The following is a 26,278-nucleotide window of genomic DNA, read 5'->3' on the forward strand; positions in this document are numbered from 1 at the left end:
GGGGCACTGCCTGTCCTTTGTTACCCCTCTCTTTTCCTTAGAAGGTTTCGATGCTTGTGTATTTTTGTATGCATGCTTCGTCTTTGTCTGTGTGACCATGCATGTGCTCTTGTTTGTGTTTGCATTTTGTTAAAAATCAGTCCCTTGTCTGTAATGGATGACACAGATCTGCACTGAGACAGACAGGAAGGCAGACAGGCGGCAGGTCTCTGGTGGTCACCAGGGCCACTGCTCAGCACCCATCCGCGTCCCCCTGTCCTCACACTCACCCCCTGTTTCTGTTTGGTGAACCCAGGGGTGTGGGTTAATGAAAAGGGCTTGGACCACTGAGAAGAACGACAGTCATCTCTCAGCCACCTCTGTTCACCTCCAGCCCTCAGAGACTCTCACTCCATGACAGGCCCCCCCTCTTCATGTCTCTCTCCCTGTTTCGGCCTCTATCCCCTGGGTCATACCATATCATCTGGCTGCCCATTGGCCGCCAACAAAACACAGCATTTGAAAATGATAAAAAAAATAAATAAGAAGGACGGTGGAACATTTTCAGACTGGAGAATGTCTGTAAAAACAAGTGCACGAGAACAACTGTCCTGTTTATTCAAATGCCTAGCAATCGGACTGGGATTTGGATGCCACTGTTGAGAGGAGACGGAGAGGACGCAGACCTTTGTTTCTGTTTTGTTTTTACTCTAGTCGGCAGCTTCTAGTTTCGCTCCACTTCGTGTGGATACCCCAGCAGTACTCTAGTTTTGTTCTTTGTATCCTTTGTATATTGCAGAAGCTATAGTTTGCAATTAGTGACCATGTTCTTTTGCCTCATTTATCGTTAAGTCCGCTGATGAATGTGATTGTTTTTGAAGAAAACTGAATTATTGATTTGCGTTGTTGTCTATGGTGAGGAGACAGCTGATGAGGGGTGTTTGATAGTGCTAATTGGCAGCTCCCATCCATGCAGTGTGTGGTTGGTGGTGGGTTGGGGCTGGGCGAAGTGAGGCGCTGTTATTGTTTAGAGGTGTCAAACCCAACACAGAACAAAGAGGACGGGAGAAATGTGCTGCGCTCGCCCATCAGTGTGCTGAATGCAGCTTATGCACACACGTGCACGCGCGCGTATAAATATATATTTTATATATGTATGAATGCACATGTGTCTGTCCACCCAGGCACATATCTCACACAATAGCACATTACCTGACGTCGTATATAGGGTTCACTCGTGCTGACATGCACACACATACACACAGACGGTGCACACACGGAGAAAAAAATATTTTAAAATGACAAGATAATCACTACATTCAAACTTACCTTCAGCTCTGCATAAATGCCTTTCTCTGAGATAAACTAATAAATATATTTTCTTTTCAAATGTGCTCTACCGAAGGCCCTAATTACCATACGCTGACAAAGACCTGACAGAAGTGTAATAGTTAAAAGGTAATTTCACTACAAGTAGGAGTTTGGGTAGGGAAAAGGGTCAGTGACACCCCCTCCCCCACTACCACCACCACCACCGAACCTACCCATCCACCAGCCTGCCTCCACCTCTCTCTTTAACGATTTACTCACGCGTTTCGAGGACTTTTTGCATGATTGACTGACAAGGTCTTTTTCCGAAATAGCATCTTCAGTAATAAGAAATAATTGACTCCCCCTAATCAAAAAAGGGTTCATGGAATCCACAAACCCAACTGTAATCTTCTGTGGCATTTCCAGCAGAATTGACAGTCCTCATAGCTTCAGGCTCTATACCACTTTGATTTAATTGCTTTTTTTTATAAGATTAATAATATGCTTTATACGGAGTTATGTGTGTGTGCTCTGTGTGTGTGCGTGTGTGCGTGTGTGTGCCCATTTTCCTCTTCTACAGCTTTGTTTTTAATCAACAATATCACTTGAAAAGAACTTCAACCGGTGTGCCTTTTTTTCTTGCGAGGTTTACGTTTAATTCGTTAAATACTGTAGTCATTTTTTATGTACTCAAAAGAGGAAGGAATGTTGTTGTTGTTGATCACATTATTATTATTATTATTATTATTATTATTATTATTATTATTATTATTATTATAGTCCTCTGATTTGATATTAAATCTGGTCCAACAGAGTATTTTGTGATATAATCTAAAATGAACTTTTTTTCTTTATCCGGTCTATAAAATTGGCTAATTGAATTACTTTGTGTTTTCTTAAACTCTGCTTCAGTATTATTTTTTTTTAGATTTTGGTCTCATGTCTTGATTACTTTGGGCATAAATATAATAATAATTTAAGTGAGCATGCCTTGCGAATTGCAAAGTTTTTTACATGATGGGGAAAATTAACTTGGAGCTACCCCCAGCCTGTCCAATTTGTAATATGGCCTCAACCCCTTCCCCTCTCTTTCTTTTCTGACTCATCTTTCCTCTCGTTAAAAAGCTGTTTTAAATCATGGCTAGTGGCAATGAGAAGTTAATTTCAGATTGTTATATATTACCATTAATTTCATTTGGCCTTCTGTAAATTTCCCTCCCTCACTCTCTTCTGCCTTTGAGTACAGCAAGTTCACAGAGCCTTTTCCTCTTTTCTTTTCTTTTTTTCTTCTTTTTCTGGCCCCTCTCTTTTGTCCTTGCCCCGCGGCACAGGAGACGAGCAAATATGAAGGAGCAGAAGATGATAACTGATGGGAGGAACACTTTCGTTGTCATTTTACCTCCCCTCCCCTTTCCTTTTTTTCCGGAACTTTTTCCCATGTGTTTTTCAAGTGGCCCGGGTAGTTTAAGCACACACTTCTACTAAGTAGGGTAGTATGCTTGTCCATATTAGGGGTTTTTTGCTGTCTACTTTTACTTCTCTTTCTTTTTTCCTTATTTAAAGTGAAGGTGTATGACTCTCCACCGAGATATTTGGTATATTTGGCCATGAGCAGACACAACCCTTTCAAAGAACGTACAGTAGCTGGACTTTTTGTCTTGATCTGTAAAACTATAAAACTGGATTTGTATGAAAACTAAAAAACTTGTAAAAAGAAAGCTTGAGCTGGGAAAAAAGAAGAAATAGGCTCTGTTCCCAAAAACAACAAGAATGGGGAAAAAAGGATTAAAATTTAGCTGTACTTCACTGTTCTCATAACAAATTTAGAAAAATTGGCTGGAAATTCCCACAATGAAAATTCCAACTCATAGCTTGTTGAAATTTTCTCACTACACCCCAATTTAGAAATGTTGGCTTCGATGCCAACTCTGGGCTCCGTTAGTACAAGAAATCAGTGTTTATCAGCCCCTAAGGCTGTGTGTGTCTTAGAAATGGACAGCAGTACCCAATGGATATTTAACACATTAGCTTTGGCAGAGCAGAGAGTGGTGTGAAAACACACTGATTTCCTAAGTGGCAATCATATCAGCCTCACCATCACAGAGGCAGCAGAGAGCAAACATCTGTGTGTGTGTGTGTGTGTGTGTGTGTGGGTGGGTTCAGGAAGCCCTTGCTTTTCCTCAGTGTCAGTATCACCCTGAGTTATAACCCAGAGGTCTCACCCTCCTCCTCCATCCACCCTTGTTAGGCCCTCTCGTTCACTCCCTGCCTCTATCAATCCCATTCTCCCTTGCCCTCTCCATCCTCGTCTCCAACTGAGAGTCACCCATCCAAATCTATGTTAAAACAGGGTCATCCCCCGGTGTACACTTAAAGACTGTCCCTTTAACCTGCTCTGAAATACTTAGGGCTATTATTATAGCTTATAAATCATTAAGAAAGTTTAATTATACAAAAATTTCATGGTAGAAATGTGCAAGCTGACACATGGGAAGGGGAATTTAATGGGCCAGCAAGTCCCAGCACCGTGAGGGAAAATATTGAGGTTAGGTTTCTATTTTACAGCATTGCCGGAGGGTTGGGAAACAGAGAGAAAGACAAGAAAGAAGCACTTTTAGAGTAAAAAAAAAGGAGAGAAAAGACAACGAGGAGGCCTGTGTGCGCTGCGCAAAGTAACTTTCCCATTCCAAACTTTAGATTGAAGCTGTTAATATGGCCACTGATTTGGGAACAATAAAGTCACTATCCACGATACCTTGTCACTTATCATGAGAAAAATACAATTAAATTAAAAATGAATTTTCAACATGCCACAGTTTCACTTTGTAAAAAAAAATTTGTCTAGATAGATTTACAATTTGAAGAATTTCTTTTAGTGTCACTAAGAAATTTAAAAAAATAAAAATTCCAAATTGTAATGTTACAAATATTTGTCCACTTCTTAACTGTCCGTGTGATTTCAGAGAAAATTATGGGTGTACTATAAATGTATTATAAATACTACCACTGTCCAGATGTTAATAAGAAATTGTTAAATTTTGTTGTAGTAACTACACCTTGTTGCTGTCCATTTAAGCTGCTGCTTAATTTACCATGTGTTCACGATTTGTAAATAAGCTGTTAGTGAAACCCTGTTGGAATTCAAACATTTAAGTGCTTATGCAATTACATGTCGCTATCAGGAAGAGCGAGATTGATGTAGAAAATCTGTGACTATGTGAAGAGAGCTTCGCTAAGCTCCAAACAGCCTGGCCTCACCAGCCAGATGTGCAAATGCAAATTAGTCAGGAACCTCTCAGTTCACTTTGGATTTCCACAGGATGTTATCAGCCAGCGCAGGGCAAAGTGCCTCTGGACACAGTTGAAATAGATCATATCAAACCTGTCCCATATTACCAAAAAACCCCCAAAACAAACGGTGATAAGTCCAGGGGGCCAATGTACCTAGAATCTCTGGCTTCCGGGCAAACAGAAAGTAGTTTAATGAATATACACATACATATAAAAACTCTCATTCAATCCTGTTAATTTGTATTAAACTAATAAACTTGTAATAAACCTGTAATAAACTAAATTAATCGGGTTTAGGGCTGTCTCTTTTCTCTGTCACACTATACTATTATTTACGATAAACTTTTTTCCGACATCATTCATCCCTTTCTTCTTGCCCTTTCTCTCTCCTCCTTCCTGTCTTCCGATCTTTCTCTTGTTTTCCATGTGGGCACAAGCGGGGCGCAACGCCCGCAGCCAGCAGGTTTCCTGGCATGCAGCTCCTCATCCTCTGCCTTTTGTTTCCACCAGTGAACAACCATTCTCCACCTCTGCTGTGTCAGTAAATATTTATTGGCCTTCCTTTTCCTCATCACCCCCACTGTTGTCGGTGCGTATCTGTGCGCCTGTGAGTGCGTGTGGTTTGCATGATTATACACACACAGAATCCTTCCCAGCGCATACACTGACATGCGCTACCTCCCTCTACCCAGTGTCCGGTGCCGTCACTCACACATCTCAGCAATGCCGCCCCGTCACCCCGTCCCTCCACCCACCATCCTCTGTTTCTCTCCATCGCTCCATCATGCTTTTGGCGGACAGTCGTGAGAGGAAACAGCGGAGGAAGTTATTGCAGTTTTCTCCTGCTCTGTCGCTCTGCCTGCCACAACAGAAGTTTATGCACCTGAGAGAACCAGAGGGGGGGAAACCCTGCAAGTAAATGCATGTGACCTCAGCGAGCAAAACCTCTGCACACTCCCACCACACTAAAGGTTGCACATACACAAACATACTCCCTCTCGTTCCCAGTGGCCTCATGCTAGAGAGGCCTTCCTTCCTGCAGTTAAGACAAAGGAAACCGGGGACCGACAGGGGACCTGAGGCCGCTGCTTCAAAGCCACAGGAAGCGCCAGTGTTGTCTCTTCCTGTGGAGGGTGTTGGAGCGTGGAGGGTCAGCTGCCTGTGTTTTCACAGCCAGGGACGAACAAGGATGAGTGTGTTGTGTGTGTGTGTCACATCATTGGTAAGATATCTGAACACGCTGCACTCCAACTCCTGTCCGCCCTCTATGACCTCAGATCACTTCCTAGCTACACATTAGTATGTAGAAATAAAAGAGACAACACATGTACAGACACACATACACCATCATCATCATCATTCCTGTGGTCAGTCAAGTTCTGGTTAAAAGCCGAATCCAGATAAGCATAATCAACCTAACTGCTATTTATCTACATTGTCCTCATTAATTTTAGATGGAAATGATAGGAAATGGAGTCTCTGTGAAAGCAGCAGTCAGTTTGTTTTCCCTTGCCTAGTGCTTGCCACTGTCTTTGCAGAGTCCGCACATGCCTTCAATGTGTACATGTTTGCGTGTGTTTGTGTTTGTGCCCCTCTTCCAATGTTGTTGTATATGGATTTATGGGGGTGTATGTGTTAGTGTGTCTGAGCCATGTGTTTTCAAACCTTCCGGTGTGCACCCACATGCGTGTTTGTTTGTTTTTTCTGTGTTCGCCCTGGCTTCTCTGATGCTCTCCTCTTACTCTCTGGCAGGCACAGGACAGTTAATCAATCAAATATTTAAGCAGTGCTTCAGTGCTCAGTGGGTAGTCCTAGATTATCTGTGGCTGTTGGCAGTGCATGGCGCAGCCACATTATAAGCCTTGTCTCTGACTGGCATCATTGCGGGGTGCTTCCCTCTCTCTCTCTTGCTCTCACTCGCTTTCTCTCTTTCTCTCGCCCTTAGCCTCTACTCAGTCTTTGCTCACTCTCACTGACACTCTACATTTTGTCCTTTTTCATTCTCACCTATTTTCTGTCATTCTCTCTCTGTCCCTTGTTTTCCTTTCTCTTGTTTGCTGCACTCTATTCACACTCTCTCTCTCTCTCTCTCTGTATAATTGTGGCTTTTCACATTGACTGTCTGACAGTGAGCAAGGCCCCTTAAAGAGCTCTCATCTTTCTGTCTTTGCCTGCTTCTCTCTTTTCTCTCACTCTGCATTCTTTCTAGGGATGAGTCTGCCTGTCTCCCCACAGGGAACTCCATTGTGGATTACCATTCAGTTTTCGCCCAATTATCTAGTGGCTTTTGCTGCCTTTGACACATAATTATCAAAGGCCTAAATAATTGTCTTTATTATTGCCGGTGTTTAGATGTAGCGTCAGTGGAGCAGTCATGAGCAAGGGAGCGTCACGGGGAGAGGAGAGAAAATGAAGTATTTATCTCGACCAGAGATTAGCTTAGCATGCTGTTAAATGATGTCTCATCGCTTATTTCAACTCCTAGTCCAGATAAATAAACATGATTAATATGCCCCCCCCACCCCCCTCCCCCCCTTCATACACACACCCATCGCATATCATATTCTGTGTCAGTGGTGAAAATAAGATTATGCACAACAAAAAGTCTAGCAATTAGCTGGCTTTGTAGTAGGAAGCAGCTTAAAGCGCTAAACACTGTACTTTACTGAGGGCCGTGTGAGAGGTCAGGTACAAGACACATGGGTTATAGACAAGTCTGCGTGTGTGTATCTGCATCTGTTTGAGCGACTCCAAATGCGTGGGGGTTGGCTGTTTCATAGAGCTTGTGAAAAGCTGGATTTAGCAGAGTTGTGCCAACCGAGGGGGTCAGAATATGTGATATTTGTGGGTCTCTTTAGCAACCAGGCCCTCTGCAGAGAAATCAAAAAGAAATGGTTTACGAGGAGGGGGAAAAAAGGGAGAAGTAAAAAGAGGGAGAAGGATTTCAAAGTTCATCCAGAGTTTGAATGTATGTGGGTTGAGGGTGAGCTCAAGTCTGCATCGTCAGTTGTGACTCAGATTTGTTATCGTGGTTCAAAAGAATGTAAATGTGATGCTAGTTGGGGTCAAATCGAATCCATATCACAGTGAGGGAGTGTGTTCAAAAACTGCACGGCCATGAAAATGGGTAAAGAAATTGTGTTTACACTGTTTTTTTGTGGCGCTTTAAATCATGCTATTAACAAATCCCTGATAATTGCGCTGAATTAGACTTACAGTGCTGTTATGATGTAGGATATGGATAAACCACATTAGGCAGGTGATAAACAATTCATCAAATTCTTCTTGGGTGCGTGGCGGCTGCCCTTTAAGTTCCGGCTTCCAGATCAAACCCCAGAGCATTGGTCCCATTTAAACATAATCTTCTACTTATGTTTTAGTAACCCAGAGAAAGCCCATTTGCTTCAGGGATGCTGTTCTGATGTTGACTCTTTGGTCCGATCTCTCTGTGAAGTGGGACGAGGGAAAAGAGAATTTTCCTCCTGGGGATTAATAAAGTATTTATAAATACTCTTTGTTGTGCACATCTGCCTGTATGTGTCTCCTTTGTCTAGCTTTATCTCCATAGTCCTTTCTGGGGGGTTTTCTTCCACTTTTGATATCCACTGAGCTTCTTATAGTCTTCCGCCTTTATACTCCTCTTACATTTTTTTACACACCAGCCCCACATGTCCAACATCCACCCACACCCATTTGAACTTTACTCTGCTTATCCAGCTGCTCTAGCATTAAAGGAAAGGCCAGCCGAGAGGCGGCAAATGTCTCAACATCTGTGTGTTGGTTTTAGTTCAACAAGTATTTCCACATGTTTCTCTTCCTATTTCCCTGTCCGATACTTGACTGATCACAACAGCTGGCTTGTTTCCTTGTAAAAGCTGCTGTCTGCAGTTACATAGTGAATTAGCACATTTAACATTGCGGGTATACGTGGCTAACACTAACTCACAGGCCATTGTGGTGTGGAATGATGAGTCATATGAAAAAACATCTTACACTGATATCCACTGGAGAATATTTGGCTTCGTGCTTCTGCTTGTGAGTTAACAGCATTACTCTCTTAGAAGAAGATACAGACCTGCTTAGATTATGCTTTCAACATGCAGCTAACCACAGATGTCATTGTGGCTTGTAAAACATGGGACCCAGTGGGTGTCAAAATTACTGTGGTTAACGGCCACACGGCATAGAACACTCTCTCCTGGAGTCATTATTTGTCAACCTATTACCCCAAGTGTTACCACAGCCAAGTGCATGTGTGGAGGCATTGCGGCAATGAGAGCTGTCAGAATGAGTGATTGATATAGGCACTGGTGAGAGATGGAGTTCTTTGCTCTTTAATCTTCGGTTGAGGGAAGCAGACTTTGTTTGGTGAGATTTCCTAATTTGTTTTCACTCCTACTTTTAGCAAATTTACAACAAAGTGAATGTCTTTGAGTAGCAAATGATAGAGAAACTTAAACAAAAAAAAGGCTAAGAAAAATAAAAGACTTTTTTTGTTGTTGATTTTCATATCATTAAAAATTAGGTTGACAGGTAGGCTCTGCCTACCACAACGGAAAGAAAAGCAAAGAAAAGCAACTGAATATATTCATTTTAAAAGGTAATTTTAGGATTCTAACAAGTTCTCTTTAACCCTTTGAGGTCTAAGTTGCCATTAGTTTGGTAGTTAGTTATCATTAGATGTCCTCAGCACTAATCCTCACTTTAACATTGGGCAGTCCCAATGTGTCATTTTTGTTTTTATTAATGTTCTTTTTTCCATGGCAATTAAGGAACAAAGAAAAAAAAAAAACCAACCCTGTTTTGTCTTTCTCCAAAATATAGGTTTATGATTGGATTAGTGTTGTCACAAACTATGACTTATTCCTCAGAGGGTTGGAAATTTATTTCTACTAAAGCAGCACCAGCACACAGTAGCATATGTAACCTAGCATCCTTTCTCTGAGCCATCTTTTTCTATGTACATGCCTTTATCTTTGTCTAATCACTGTCATTCACCGGCTTCTCAGCTTAACAGAACCGCTGTCGATCAGTAGTGATCTTACCTGATCACTATAATTCCTATACACATGCCCACATACGTGGAGGCCTACACCTACACAGTTAATTTTTTTTATTTTTCAGCTATGGCATGCTTCTCATATCCTCTCTTATTTCGTAAGTACTTTAGAAGTAAAGTAAATGACATGCTGAAGTACTTTAAACAAAGTTAGGCTTACAAAACAAAAGCCTATTTGACACAGTGACAAATGTTTGGTTTTACTTACAGTTCTCCTACAGTTCCTACAGTTTTAATATACCAGTGATGTCAACTAAACCTTACCTATATAGAGTATGTTTAAGTTTTCCTTTCAAAAGAAATACATGTTGGAATCATTGTTTTACAGTAACAATAGTAGCAAGCAGAGACTCATTTGTCTGTCCACCTGGGCATTTGAAAAGATGCTGAGATTTCTGCCCAGGCTTGGGCAATGCTCTCGACTAGGTTGAAGTCACATGCTCAGTGTTTTCCATGGGCAGTCAATCCACTCTTGTTTTCTGGTCTAAACTGGTAGTCCTTTCACTCAGGAAAGGGCCCATTTGGCTAGCACCAGAAAACAAGGCCCTGACTGACACCTCCAATTTTAAAAGGTTGACTTTGCAGCTCCCATGGGCCCAGTTCTGCCAGAGGAAAGCTTTTCAGCCAAGCAAGGATGAGGAGGGATTACAGTGAGGAGTGTGTATCAGTGTGTATGTTTTCGTATGATTCTCTGTAAATGAACCTATATGTCTGGACAATGTCTGTCCTTTTAAACTCTAAAGTTGTGTACTTTTTTTATTAAGTATGCTCAAGTGTGTACCTCACCTGTCAGGCTGCTTTATTCTTCTCTGATAGTGAAAATGTTCCTTTGGTAGCCTTATCAGGTAGATGATATGAGTCTTTTGTGCCTTAATAGATCCATTTATCTCTATATACTTTAATTTGGCTAGGTATGGGAGGATGTATTCAAATGCCTAATCTCATTTATTGCATAGCCAGCCAGAGCTGCTCTCTTTGATAGCTCCACCTTTAGACAAACATTCATCTCCTTGTCCCATTTTAAACCTCTATGCCCATTAAAAACATGGCTTCATACCTGTGGCTCAAGCCAGTTTTGGTTTAATACCTTTGGGCTTTTATAGGCAAATATTTATCCAGCACAAGTCCCAACTAATGCCTTATATTCTAAACTCTTCCCTCAGCCTTAACCTCACCACTTCTTAGCATGTAGCCATAAACACCTAGCAGTCCACGACACTTTCTAAATTTACTGCTTCCTCAGAGGCACTATGCCGATCCCTTAGTTCAGTCTCTTTCTCAGCTTCTCTAAATGTATAAAGTAAGTGATTGTTAACCTATTGTTGCAAGTCCTGTTCTCTATTCTGTCCTTTTTATCTTAAAGTTGAGTGAAGCGGCTCGTTCCCAAGGCTTGGCTGTAGTACTCCTTGGGGTAGCACCAGCGGTGTGGGAAGTCTATTGTAGTGCGGTAACAAGTCCTTTGTGTGACATTTTCCTTGGCATTGACATTCAGAGGGGAATAGGAAGACGGGCCTACGAACACCACATTCTCTGTGACATGTGAAGGGAAAGGGTATTAAGAATGGGGACCAAGGTATCTGAACGTGGGCAGGAAAGGACATTTGCACAGAACGTGACAAGGACACACTATGGTGGAGCAGTGCTCTTTCATATTTCACTTTACAACATTATGCTCTATACATGAGGTTGAATCTGTATCCTTGGGTTACAAAATTGTCCACTGGGCTATTGATGTCACCAAGAAATATGCATTCAGTGCACTCTAAGAAGTAGGCAGTTGGGCCTAGTATTCATAAATATATATTTGGTTTGTCTAATAAAATGCATTTGTTTAGATGTATGATTTTCAAAATGCAGGTGTTTATTATTCAAAAGAGTTTATGACTCTTATAATATTCCTCTTTCTCGAGCAAATATTTCCTCCTCAGCACGAATGACGGTGTTATTAACATGCTGGATGTGTGACTAACACAAGCTTTATTTGTTTTTATTGCAGATGAATCAGAGGGAATTAGAGGTGAAAAACAAAGTATGTGCCGTGGCTCTGACTGATTCCGCTCACAACATCTGGCTACAGGAGACCACAAAGAGCACACAGGACTGGATGCAGGAGGTGAAATAACGGCACAAGCTCGAATACACAATCACGTTTTAAAAGCAGCGATATTATGTGCAGGGATCATGCCAATGATGACTCCCGTCATGATAATGTTCTGACCTGTGAGAAGGCTAAGCACTGATTGCTCAGTTATTACTAATTACTAATCAGTAAAGATGGATTGAACTACAATAATTTTCAACAGGGCGTTTATTTTGGTTGCAGCTATGCACCTTTAAGTTTCAGGATTGATTTGTGGTAGTTTTTGTACAGTACAGTAGTCCAGAACCACATTTTGCTGTGATAACAGTCACACAAAAAGCACACACAACCAGGCACATAAACATGCAAACCCAGTGTGGTGGGGCGTGGTCTGCGGTGCAGTGCGGACGCACCTGCACGGCATCCGCAATCATGCCCGCCGTGTTAAAACACAGGGACTCAGGGGTTGGTGGTTTTTGTGGTGGTGTGGAAAAATGGTAAATAAAGATGGCTCAAAACACGGGTCTGTGGTCCCGCCGTGCCTTAATTCCACCACGCCCAGACTCACAGGTGAAAAACAATTGCATCTAATCTATTGTAGATAGAAACAAAGATGCTCCAAAATTTACAGTAGTCCATCCATGATTTTTCATCTCATGTAAATTGTATACCGTACAGTTTGTCTGTATAACCCTACTGACCTACACAAGTATCCTTGACTAACAGCAAACCTAAGATGCCATGGAGAACCATTGTTTGCATGTTGTCCTTTTTTTTTTCGGTCTTCACTTTTTCCCTGGATGCATGTCAAGGAATAACTGAGACAGTTAACCCTCACTGGTGCATGCGTATGAAGCTAGGGGGGTGAAGTATCTGTAAGAATGCGTGCATTTGTTCATGTGTGTGGGATAGAATGCACGTGCACATGTGCATTTGTGTTAGCTTCATTTTAGCATTTGCCCTTTCTAGTGTGACCTCTGTGCCATATGCATCACCTGGGCTCACTCAGTATGCACATACAGATGAGATAACATCCAAGACCAAAGCTGCTGGAGAGCCAGAGATGCAAATGTCATACGCTCACACAACCATTCACACACAAACGCACACATCACATACCATACTTTCATTTGTATTACATCCTCTATCCATATCCCTTGCCTTTTGTTTTTGCTATCTCTGTCATCTCCAAATCTATGTGTGTGTGTGTGTGTGTGTGTGTGTGTGGTTCACGTATTTATGTATGTTGGTTTGATTGGTGGGGATTCAAGGTTGCACTGCCTCCCCTTTCTTTCATGTTGTTTGGCATTTCCTATTTTTGATTCTTTTAAGGGACGTGTAGGACACCACATAATTGGCATGTTAAGTAATTTTTCTGTTTGGAATGATTAAACAGAACAATACACCTGAAAAACGACTGTAGTTTTTCGTTGATTTAGACAGGAACCCACTTAATTAAAAGGGAACAGGCAGACTGATGCTTTGGTTTGCTCTTTAAGATGCAACAACTACAACAAAAATGTGGGAGAAACGTACATCTACAGATTTCACACACATTATTTCACCTGCCTCTGTTCCTTATAGTTTTAACTGTTAAACTTAGCAATAGAGATTTATTGCTAATTAATTCTACCACTGTACTCTACGTCTGTCATTCTAAGGAAGAATGTTGTATGTACAGTGACTTCATAAAAATGTTGGTTATAGTCTTTTTGAATGCTAACCATATAGCTTTGGGTTCTACTGTTGCACAGTTTTGCTAATAATTGGCTTAAAATTAAAATGTGTGTGTGTGTGTGTGTGTGTGTGTGTGTGTGTTGGGGTTTTCTCTTCAGTAAGTGGGGTCTTTACCTTAAAATATATAATATATTAATAATATATATATAAAACACCCAGCACGCCCCTGCGGGCGGTTTATCCTTCAAGCTCGGGTCCTCTACCAGAGGCCTGGGAGCTTGAGGGTCCTGCGCAGTATCTTAGCTGTTCCCAGGACTGCACTCTTCTGGACAGAGATCTCCGATGTTGTTCCCGGGATCTGCTGGAGCCACTCGCCTAGCTTGGGAGTCACCGCACCTAGTGCTCCGATTACCACGGGGACCACCGTTACCTTCACCCTCCACATCCTCTCGAGCTCTTCTCTGAGCCCTTGGTATTTCTCCAGCTTCTCGTGTTCCTTCTTCCTGATATTGCTGTCATTCGGAACCGCTACATCGATCACTACGGCCGTCTTCTTCTGTTTGTCTACCACCACTATGTCCGGTTGGTTAGCCACCACCATTTTGTCCGTCTGTATCTGGAAGTCCCACAGGATCTTAGCTCGGTCATTCTCCACCACCCTTGGGGGCATCTCCCATTTTGACCTCGGGACTTCCAGGTTATACTCGGCACAGATGTTCCTGTACACTATGCCGGCCACTTGGTTATGGCGTTCCATGTATGCCTTGCCTGCTAGCATCTTGCACCCTGCTGTTATGTGCTGGATTGTCTCTGGGGCATCTTTACACAGCCTGCACCTGGGGTCTTGCCTGGTGTGATAGACCCCAGCCTCTATGGATCTTGTACTCAGAGCTTGTTCTTGTGCTGCCATGATTAGTGCCTCTGTGCTGTCTTTCAGTCCAGCTTTGTCCAGCCACTGGTAGGATTTCTGGATATCAGCCACCTCCTCTATCTGCCGGTGGTACATACCGTGCAGGGGCCTGTCCTTCCATGATGGTTCCTCGTCTCCCTCCTCTTTCTTGGGTTTCTGCTGCCTGAGGTATTCACTGAGCACTAGGTCAGTTGGGGCCATCTTCCCAATGTATTCTTGGATGTTCGTTGTCTCATCCTGGACTGTGGTGCTGACACTCACCAGTCCCCGGCCCCCTTCCTTCCGCTTAGCGTACAGCCTCAGGGTGCTGGACTTGGGGTGAAACCCTCCATGCATGGTAAGGAGCTTTCTTGTCTTGATGTCAGTGGCTTCTATCTCCTCCTTTGGCCAGCCTATTACCCCAGCAGGGTACCTGATCACGGGCAGGGCGTAGGTGTTGATAGCCCGGATCTTGTTCTTACCATTCAGCTGACTCCTCAGGACTTGCCTGACCTTGGAGGTTGCAGCTTTCCTAGCGACCTCTTCATGGTTCCCATTCGCCTGCGGGATCCCCAGGTACTTGTAGCTCTCCTCTATGTCTGCAATGTTGCCTTCTGGTAGTTTGATCCCCTCAGTTCTGACTACCTTCCCTCTCTTCATTATTATCCGACTACACTTCTCGAGTTCGAACGACATTCCGATGTCATTATTATCTCACTGAGGGGGTTCAGGCCTATGCAGAACAGCAGTGGGGACAGAGCATCTCCTTGGTAGATCCCGCACTTGATGGTGACTTGTGCTATGGGCTTGAGGTTGGCCTCCAGTGTTGTCCGCCACATCCCCATTGAGTTCCTGATGAAGGCTCTCAGGGTCCTGTTGATCTTATATAGTTCTAGGCATTCCAGGATCCAGGTGTGGGGCATTGAGTCATAGGCCTTCTTGTAATCAATCCAGGCAGTGCACAGGTTGGTCAGTCTGGTCTTGCAGTCTCGGCTGACTGCTTGGTCTGCCAGTAGCTGGTGTTTTGCGCCTCTGGTATTCTTGCCCATCCCTTTCTGTGCCCCGCTCATGTATTGACCCATGTGCCTGTTCATCTTAGCCACTATGATGCCTGACAGGAGCTTCCACGTGGTGCTGAGGCAGGTTATTGGTCGGTAGTTGGAGGGGACCGGTCCCTTCTGGGGGTCCTTGAGGATCAGGACTGTCCGGCCTTCGGTTAGCCATTCCGGGTGTCTCTCGTCAACTAGCAGCTGGTTCATTTGTGCTGCCAGGCGCTCGTGGAGTGCAGTCAGCTTCTTCAGCCAGTAGGCGTGAACCATGTCAGGGCCTGGTGCTGTCCAACTCTTCATACTGGAGACCCTTTCTTGGATATCTGCCACTGTGATGGTTACTGGACCCTGTTCGGGGAGGTCGCTGTGGTCTGCCCTCAGATCCACTAGCCACTGAGCATTGCCGTTATGGGTTGCGTCCTTCTCCCATATGCTCTTCCAGTATTGTTCTGCCTCCAGCCTTGGTGGTGCTGTTCTCATATTGTTCCCCTGCCACTGAGAGTACACCTTGGCTGGTTCCATGGAGAACAGCTGGTTTATTCTCTTGCCTTCTATCTCTCTGGTGTACCTCCTCAAGCGGCTGGCCAAGGCTGTGAGTCGTTGCTTGGCAGTTTCCAAGGCCTCAGGTATGGACAGCTTCCTGTACTTCTTAGGCACCTTTCATAAGAAAAGTTGATAAAATAAATAAAAAATTATGTATTGTTCGATACTATGCGTACCGAACCGAAAGCACTGTATCGAACGGTTCAATATCGATACGAGTACGTTGCACCCCAATATATTAGTTCTTTTAAGATGTTTTTTTAAATAGTAAAAAAAAAAGTAAATGGTAAAATGGCCTGTATTTATATAGCGCTTTACTAGTCCCTAAGGACCCCAAAGCGCTTTACATATCCAGTCATCCACCCATTCACACACTGGTGATGGCAAGCTACATTGTAGCCACAGCCACCCTGGGGCGCACTGACAGAGGCGAGGCTGCCGGACACTGGCGCCACCGGGCCCTCTGACCACCACCAGTAGGCAACGGGTGAAGTGTCTTGCCCAAGGACACAACGACCGAGACTGTCCAAGCCGGGGCTCGAACCGGCAACCTTCCGATTACAAGGCGAACTCCCAACTCTTGAGCCACGATCGCCCTTATATATATATATATACATACATAAGGACATTTTTATAAGTAACCCATCTGTTTCATTGCACACTAATGTATGGGCAGCTCATCATAGAAGGTTAGCTAGCACTGAACCTCACTAATGCCCTGTTTGGTGAATAAAGATGGATGCCAATACAAGTGGATGTATGTGAGTTTGGGACACCCCAGCCGTGTTCTTTTCTCCTCGGACAGTGGTAATTCTCTTCTTTTGAGGTTCAAGAGGTCAGTGGATGGTGAGATGGAGTGATGAAACAGGTGAAAGAGAGAAGATAGGATTTAGAGATCAGCGCCTGCTGAGCCAGGTTGTATAGACCAGATGGGTCAGACAAGGGGGAACTGACGTCACAGCAAGGAAACCAAATAGTGAGTGAAGGTGAGATTAAAAAAAGATGGGGTAGGCCAGAGCAAAGATAGAAAGACTGATCTACTGACTGAGACAGAAAAAAATATACAAAGAAACAGAGTATGAGAAACATTCAATTATTTAAATCCTGTTGACTGCCACTGAGAAAGCACAGTGTAGAGCTGTGGAAAGAGAAAAAAACACAGGTACTGTGTGAATGGAGTGAATACAGATGCAGAAGGAGGATGAAGAGATATATGTGGAGGTAGATGAGTAGCATAGTGAGGAGAAGTGAGTGAGAGAGAGAAATCCAAATGATGGTGTACAGCTGGCAGCCTGTCACAATCTCCAAGGTGTCTCCTGTCACTGTGCTGGCCTGCTGTCACACTCTAGTGGCCTGCCCAGAGCACGCACACACACACAGACACACACGCATATGCACACACATTCAGAGTACACTATGGTCATGAATAAACCATCCTAATCCATAGAGATTATTCAAGAACTGGGGGAGGTGGGTTAGAAACAGACACAGAGAGAGTGAGCAAAAATTGATACTCAGGACTACTTTCTGAGAAGTTAGGTAGCAGACTGTCATGTGTGTTATGGTTTAGGAGACTTTGTGCACTTGGTACAGAGTTTCTGTCATGGGACTCAGTTTGGTGTGCTTTCAGAATGAGAGGTGGAGATGCAGTTTTGCAACCGAGGTGGTATATATGGTTGCATATATAGAAGGTTAGTCTCCCTCCCATCTGACACTCGGTCAGGACCCTTTGGCTCTACATTTTAATCCACTGGGTACCCTTTTAAAGTCATTGTATCAAAATGCCAAGTACTGTAATAGAAACCTAAATCCCTAAACGTCTGAAGTAGTTATCATGAGACCTTAGCCAAGAGCTCTCTGCACTTCACTGACACTGAACTCATCATTGCAGCAACAAGTAATATGATGGAAGGCTGAATCAACTGATAAGTTTGTCTTTAAACATGAGAGTGTATCTGAATGCAAACCCGTATAGTTTCGTTGCCTAAAATTGACAAAACAGTGACCTTAATTAAACAGTAAGAATTATGCATAGGATATAAATACAGGTACAAGCTTCAGAATAAACTTCACTCTGAACGGTGCATGCATTATGAGGAAAAACAAGCTATTAACAAGTTTCTTTGGTAGCATGTCCTGTAAACATCTTCTGTTTTTTTAACTTTGGTAAGCTGCTTTGCTATTGTAACCATCTCTGCTAATACACATTTTACAATTAAAATACCCCATCTTCAGTTTTCTTGACTAGAGACAGGCATCTTTTAGTCACAATAAAATGTAACCTTTAAATTGTGACATCAGATTAAACATCTTTCACAGTTTGAGCATTTTACCAATAAATATGTGGGTAGTTGCTCACAACAGTCTTGCACATCACTGGAAAGTCTGCATTGATGCAGCTCTGGTGTTGAAGGCCATTATAAAGCACTCCTCTTTAAGGCGAATTGGTTTGTGGTAGCTACTAATGTGGTTAACCTTGCATGCAAATGCTCAAACGGAGTGGAAGTGTGTGTGGAGACAAAACATCTACCAGTATGTACCAAGTTGGCATGCGTACACACTGAGAATCCAGTGATTATATACAGTACCAGTCAAAGATCTGGTATGTCCAAACATTTGACTGGTATTTGTTGCTAAATTTAGAATTTATTTGATAAACAGTTTGATTATCAATCCACAATATTACTAATAAAATAATAGAGTTTTATTTATTTTTTATTCTGCATTTTGCACAGTAGGAAGTGGTCATAAGTAATAATAAACTTTATATAGCACATTTGCAAATCATCAAAAACTGTTTCACAGGAGAAACAGAAAAAGAAAGAATATCGTTCAGCACGACCAGTTTTGTGGTGGGTCAGTGATGATTTGTGGAGATATATCCTTGGAGGGACACACAGACCTCTACAGGCTAAGCTGACTGATAGTAATAATAATAATAATAATGGATTGGATTTATATAGCGCTTTTCAAGGCACCCAAAGCGCTTTACAATGCCACTATTCATTCACACACTGGTGGAGGCAAGCTACGGTTGTAGCCACAGCTGCCCTGGGGCAGACTGACAGAAGCGAGGCTGCCATATTGCGCCATTGGCCCCTCTGGCCAACACCAGTAGGCGGTAGGGTAAAGTGTCTTGCCCAAGGACACAACGACCAGGACAGAGAGCCGGGATCGAACCGGCGACCTTCCGGTTACAGATACGCTTCCCAACCCCCTGAGCCATGGTCGCCCCATGGCTCCATGAACTCTTAAACCCTCTATCAGAAATCTGTAAGTTGATCATTTTCATCTCCATCAAACAATGTGGCATCCTTTCATTCCTAACACATTACTAAGTCCATATCAATCTAAATATTCCAACTGGTAGTTGGCAAAGTTAAACTTCAAAAGATTTTCCCAAAGACTGGGCAAATGTGTATGTTCATAACCAGCATAAATCCAAGCATGCAAAGAAAAGCACATGCACAGAGTAGCAGAGGTTTGGGACAGCCAAATCTGTTTACATGTTTGTTTCTCTGTCTGCTTTTAGTTCAATGGCATCATTGATCGGTGGACGAGCTGCTTGAAGTGATGATGCTATGTGTCAGAGGCAGCCGATGTGATGTGCCATCCTTTTGTCATGTCGCCCTTCTCTAATCCCAGCCAGCAGGCCTTGCCTTTATGTGACTGCTGTTATGCCTGCGGTCTCCCACAGTACTGGGGCTTTGTGCTGTGTGTGTGTGCATTTATGCAAGAGTTTGTGTGCACATGTGTGTTGTTGCCTTGACAAATCTATTCAAACCTCAGCCTCCCTGCCTCCATTGGTGGTGGAGGTGTAGGGGAGGGAGGAGGGCCCTTTGAAAGACTCCCCTCCTTCCCTTCTCTCTAGCTGCCTTCAGCCCACTGCTCCACAGCCCAGCTGACATCTTCCTCCAGACAGACAGAATGAATTAAAGGAGATACAATGAGACACTTGATGTAGCAGTCAAGGAGCCCCACTGCTTCTGTGCTACTCTGCACCACTCTGCCCTCGAGCCCGGGCTCAGAGGAGAGCACATCTAGGGCAAACCAAAGGATCTAAAAATACACAATATGCCACTGTTTACCAAGATGACTTGTCATCTTCCCCCGAACACCAAGCCCTCCAGCCACCCCCCCTTCATCCCCTCTCATCTCTTGGCTGATCTTTCTTCAACCTCTTTGGCTACTTTTATTCTCTATGCTTTCCAGTGGCTAGCATTTTTTTGATTGACAGGGCTAAAAATAAATGAAAAAGCACCAGAAAAGAGTAATTCAGGCATTCCTACCATTTAAGAGACACATTCAGTGATTGACTACTTTGGTTCATATGTAATCCATTCTTAAGAAAAACAAACTTTATTTCAATAACAGACTTTTCTGTAAATTTCCCAAATGAATATTTGCTACGGATTTATATGTTCCAGATGTTTCATCATGATTATCTCTTGTAATGAATTTCTATATTTCTCTATAAGCTTGCAGTAAATAAATCACAATGTACCCTCACTGCAGTATATGTCAAGCATATGATGAGAGATTTGCTTTGCCCTAGCTGCGCAGACTTTTTTCAACAAAAATAAACAGCAAAGAGGACCTCAGTTTGGATTAGATGTATTCAGTGTCTCTGCTTCGATGCAGTTTTAATATTCGTACAGAAACCAGAGAACTTGTAAAGACTTTAGAACAGAATATATATCCACAAAAGTAATGTGTGTGCGTTTGGGTGATTGTGTTACGTAATTTAAATTGAAAGCATTTGCAGGGTTTGTCTGTTCTGTGAGTCTTGCTTTAGGTCTTTGGGAGTCGGCGTCACAGAGGGCAAAAATGCAAAAGCATCTGTGCGTCGGTGTGTGTGTGTGTATATTTTGAAGGGTTCACAAATCTACACATCTTCGTGGGAGACCCCTTGAAATGCAGTCACTGACCCACACACACAACCGCACGCGCGCACACAAGCACGTACAATACCGTAATGGCTGTCAGGGGGCCAGGGTGAAAGTAAACAAGGGCAGATAAGCAGTGATTCAGAAGGACACCAGCTGCACATTCTAATCTCTTTACATTTTCTCTTTCTTCTATTGAACTTTTATCTTATCTTGGGGGACGTCTTCTCTAAGCATTCCTTCTCAGCCTCCCTCTGTCTCTTTCTCCCTTTTCCCTTGTTTTTGTACCTACCTTACAAGCCACAGCATACCAATCCACATTGCAGAGTCAAAAGGGAAAACAAACTTTGATGCGCTGTCATCCGCTGACCCGGAGAATGAAAACTTACAGCACTGAAAACTTAAGTTGCCTTATTCTGAAGCATTGATACTTTTGATTAATGGTACATGGGGCTTAAGACCTTATATGTCTAAAATAACCTGCAGTGGTAGGTAGAAAAAAAAGGGAGTGCCAGACAGATAGGAAGATGAAGACAGCATAAAGAAAAAAAACGAATGAAGAGGTCTTCTCCTCTTTCTGACAGTAGAGTTGTCAACCACTGGGGTTGTGAGAGGAGTAGGGGTGTTTGCAGGGGGTTATGGGTCAGCAAGCTGGGCAGACACCCTCCCCCAGGGCACTCACTCATCCACTGTGGTAGAAGGCCTCAGCTCTCCACCACAAACAAACGCCAAGCTGTCTGAGCAACATGTCACTGAGCTTTTAATTGCTTGTTCCTGTCTCTCCTTCTCTTCCCCCACCTTACTCATCTACACACACACAGAAACACACACACTTTCTTGCGTACTGTCTTTCTGTTTGTTTCCAACCGCTTTCGCTCCTTTTTCAGTGTTTGGTTAGATGCAGTTGAAACAAAATAAAAACACACACCCATTATTAACAAGATTAAAGACTTAAATTTTGTACCAAATACTTTCCTTTTATATCTTCATCTTTTACAATAGTTTTCTCTGTGTTTGTGGAAGTAATAGTGGAAGAAACTGCTTGCTACATATTCATTACTCTCCACATGTCATATTTAATTCTTTTGAATGTCAAAGAGTTTATTTGTTTTATTTTTCTCTTTCTAAAGCACTGTCGTAACTGGGTATCAAGTCCGGAGCCCTTGGACATACCACTGGAGCCTATGATGCCAGACTGCCCCAGAGTCTCTGCAGGTACCAAAACTGTCTGTCCAAAAATATAAACAGTATTTCTCAATGTCTGTGAATCACAGCATAATTGGGATCCCTTTCAGTTTTATTAGATTTTGCTCATTATAAGGCTGTTGAACATTGAAGTATTGGGAGGTTCCTGGTTAAAATTTGACACACGTTTGCGAGCAGGAAACTGGATTGTGCCAATGTTAGATAAGTCAAGCATATTTGTTTTTTTAGTAACAGTTAAAAAAGAGGCATGATTTCTCTGGGTGGTATAGTGAGGTGTACTGAGAAACTAGTGCATCGAGAGGGTTACAAACAACGATGCAATAATCTGTCCATTGATTTTAACACTTGTATATGTTGAAAGTCAGTTAAATATCTAGAAACCATAACCACAGATTATTTAGCATGAAAATTGAAGGTGGTTTTTTCGTTCTATATCATTGGTTTAAATATAATGTGGAACTGTCACAGAGGATGTAATAGTGCAGCTTGGTATTTCTTTTAATAAAAAGCAATAAGGACTCATGCAGACTAAAAATAAACTCCTCAGTATTTGTGTATTTTTTCCTTCAGTGATTTAAAGGAGTGGATCGGAATTCAGTCAGTTCAGAACGGTGTGTATTTAGCACATGTCCATGTTTGTGCACATGTGTCTGGGTAATGGGTACATCTTAAATCTTAGTAGAACAGATTGAGTGTCATTGTTAGACAAACTGTGGAACTGAAGCAGTGGAAGATTATCTTGAAACACAAATAGAGAGGTTGTATCAGCAGCACTGCAGAAATTTTGCTATCTGAGTTCATTTCTGTTTTCATCTTCTTTGTGACCCCCCTCTTGCATTTTTTTTTTCATCATCCATTCTGTCTCCTATATTCATTAATCCTTTCCTGTGGTGTTTGGCTTCCTGTCCTTGTGCCCTCTCTGTGGTTGACTGGCCTTGATGATGTCACGTCCATCATGAGAATGTGTCCTTAATGTAGGATTAGGGATGAAAGCTGTAATCCTCAACATGACCGTTGATAAGAGATGATGATTGCAGTGTTGTTTGAAGAGTGACACACACACAGGCATGCTTGCACAGTCCCACACATATGAAAAAAAGAAGGAAAGTCAAGCCTTAAGCAGGAAGCAATATATCTGTCGCAGGTATTAAAAACACCTGTTTTTGCTTTGTTACAGTGTTACACACAAACATACTTGAACGTTCACGTTCTTAGCTCTTCCCTCATTTCCATCTTTGCTCGGGATGCTCTGCTTTGTGATTTTATTCTCTTCAAAGATCCTCCCTGACATCATGGTGAATGTATAGGTCATCTTACACATGCTCCACATGTCTGTGAATACATCTCTAGCACTCCTATCTCATCTCGGCCACTAAAACGGCATGTTCCACATGGAGCTGTGTGGGTGGGTGGCCTTAACATCTTCGAGTGAATCAGCTCCTTGAAATGTCATCTAGCCTTCAATACAAACCTCATGCTGTATTTCATGCTCAAATGTCAGTTTTTTACTTTGATGATTTATGTCTCTTCTGCTCCTTCTCCGTGACTGCTGTCGGTCAAAAGACAGCAACAGTTGTGCCAAAATATTGAGGTCACCTTTTGAAACTGTTGGCATGCCTAACAATATCTAAACACAGACTTGTTTGACACGGCGTCCATCCAAATGTATGTACTATTGACTTGTGCTCTATTGACTTTTGCTACTTTAAGCAAGCTGAAAAGATCTCGGTCTCTAGCCTGTTAACAGAGCTGCCAACTCGGCTTGTCTCTGGTCTTTTAGTGGACACTTCTAATGTCAAAGGTTGGTTCAGTCATCTTTGTGTCCTTGGCAGCCTGGCAGGTTCACAAGCAGCAGCTATTGTGGTGAGAGTCACAGCAGAGCAACGGAGGTGACGAGGTTGAGAGAAGGTTGAAGGAAGGCTGTCAGGGCATCGTGGCCCAACACTTCAATCAGCAGTCACTCCTGCTACTACGACTGCCTTTGTTTAGGTTGCTATAGTATGGATATGTGTGTGTAGCTGTTGCTAATCAAGGTTGGAGATAAAACCTCTCAGCAACAGAAAACAGACCAGTGAATCCTTGTTATCATGCACGCACATGCATGTGCACATACGCAATGACAGACGTCCCAATGTGAACCGCTGCTCTTCTACGTAGCCAGACCGAGGAAGCCCTGGGCCCCTGGCTGCTGCTGAGAATGGCGTATGATCACTCACTTAACAGACACACACACGCGCGCACGCACGCACGCACGCACGCTAAGTGCAAGGGTATTGGTCAGGCAGAAAAATGGGAGAATGGGTTGAAGGGTGAGTCTTGCCATTGCTCTTTTGCTCTCCTGCATCCATTCTTCTTTCTTAGCAATAACTAATTTTTCGAAGAAAGATAATTATTCTTGGTTTCACCCTTTATGTATCTACTCCTCTGCATACCTCTTGGCTCTCTGGAGAAATGAGGATCCGTTTTGATTCAGATTTTTTTTGGCAAAAGGAGCCTTGAAGGCATGTCTGCTATTCCTAAGCATCTGTGAAGCAATGCTGGTATACCATAATATGTTAATATTATATGTTAATGATAATCTCTGGGAGTCTTCACTAATATATCAATATCATTATCATTGGAATAAAGCCTGGATCCATCCCCTTCTCCTTTGACTGTCTTGCTTTCCTCTTTCACTACCTTATTCTTTTCGTTATTTGTTTCTTTGCTTGTTTGTTTTGTTTTGGGGTTTTTGTTTGTTTTTTTTTATTTGTTTTCTGTAAATTTTTGCTAAAGGAATTTGTTCCTCCTAAGAAGGTCGGTGCTCTGGCATTTGGCAGGGGCCTGGCACACTTGCAGAATTTTATCAGTTAGCTACACACTGAACACAGGCTAAATATGCAGATAAAGTGGAACCAATCTCTTTCTGGAAAAGCTCCCTTTGTGTGTTTGCGCATGTGTGTGTTGGAGTAGAAGCAAGGCTGACAGAAATAAGTTGAGGAGTCGGGTGCTTGTTAATGTGGGGGTTGCAGAAGCCTTCCCAACATGTAATCATTCCAAACCTGGACTGTTTAGATGCCAAGCAAAGGATACCGTTCAAAGTTGGAGAATGAGGGTGATCAGAAATAGATGGATAAAAAGAGCAAATACAGGGATGTTACTGAATGGCTCTTCTATTTGTTGTTGGGGGGTGGGGGGGGGGGGGGGGGGTTGCCCTTGTTTGAAGTTTTGGAGGGGGTTTTCTGAGACTGAAGATTATTCATTTATTAGTAAGGCTGTACTTTGGGAAAACCCCATTGGTATTAACACACCAATACATAAAAACACACACATGAACACACAACTTCCTCTTGGGTGATTATTCATTGTCCAAGCTGATTATTAATTACAAAGGGGGAGCTCTCTGAAGGTAAACACTGATTAATGGCTAACAAAAGTAAGTTAATGTCTTACCTGTACTTTAATTACCAACCATGCTCTAGTACAAGAGTCCCAGCACAATGCTGTAATTAACCATAATGGACTGCAGAATGGGACTCACTTTCATTTCCTGTATAACATATATATGCATTGGATGTATATTTTTTTTTACTTTTGCTGTTAAAATCAAATATTAATTATTATTATTATCTGTATCATGAATTGTTACAGAAGTAAGAATTATTTTTGTGTGATGACAAGGGGGGACACTTTGAATTTTTTAAACTAATAATGTACTTAGACCCATAGACAAAAAATGAGTACTTTTAAATAAAAGTAGGTATGTTGACACATAATGTCAAGCTTTTATTGCAAATGTGTTTCATCTGTCTAGGTTTGACTTGACTGTAACCCTCACCTCCCTGATCCACGCATTGCTGACTGTGAAACACCTTTAGCTGTCTCCACTTCTTCACCACACAAAAACATCAATCTGTCTCTCTCTCTTACACACACAGACACACACACACACACATACGCAGAGACAGCGTGTGATTGATATTTGTGTGAGCTGATTTGGGAAATTTAGACCCACTCAAATGAAGCTCACCTCCTCTAACCTCTGTTTTTTCAGCTTGGTAGGGTGGAAGTCCGCTGCCTTGGTAGAAGGTCACATGGAAGTGAATGTGTGTATCTTGTATATGTGTGTGTGTGCATGTGTGTTTTACGAGTGTGTTTTCACATACCTATTATGTGTTTTCGTAGCCTCACTTGCACATTCTGTGTCAGAATTGCAGGATGTAGAGAGGTAAACTCAGGTGAACTGGATGCTAACCTCTGATCTGGATCCAGAGGGTCGGGGCATTGTCTGGGGCAAATCATTGCTAGACTAAATCATGATGATGTGGA

At 42.6% G+C, this 26,278-nt stretch overlaps 1 protein-coding gene across 5 annotated transcripts in view; it reads left to right on the top strand.

Annotated features, from left to right (window-relative positions):
- Positions 1 to 25,082, top strand: part of fam172a (family with sequence similarity 172 member A) — a 116,300-nt gene extending 91,218 nt beyond the window's left edge. For 4 of the 5 annotated variants that reach the window (XM_042221267.1, XM_042221268.1, XM_014333728.2 and 1 more), the window contains 2 exons: positions 11,637 to 11,753; positions 21,895 to 25,082. In XM_042221267.1, coding sequence (XP_042077201.1) covers positions 11,637 to 11,753; positions 21,895 to 22,008 — 231 coding nt within the window. In that variant the 3' untranslated portion in view covers positions 22,009 to 25,082. Of the gene's footprint in view, positions 1 to 5,018; positions 5,142 to 11,636; positions 11,754 to 21,894 lie in introns of those variants that run through there. The other variant, XM_042221269.1, reaches the window with a different exon arrangement.
- The last annotated feature ends 1,196 nt before the right edge of the window (positions 25,083 to 26,278 follow it).

This window comes from Haplochromis burtoni, unplaced genomic scaffold (genome assembly GCF_018398535.1).
Source record: "Haplochromis burtoni strain Fernald_Lab_line unplaced genomic scaffold, NCSU_Asbu1 Contig_63, whole genome shotgun sequence".
NCBI classification, from domain to species: Eukaryota; Metazoa; Chordata; class Actinopteri; order Cichliformes; family Cichlidae; genus Haplochromis; species Haplochromis burtoni.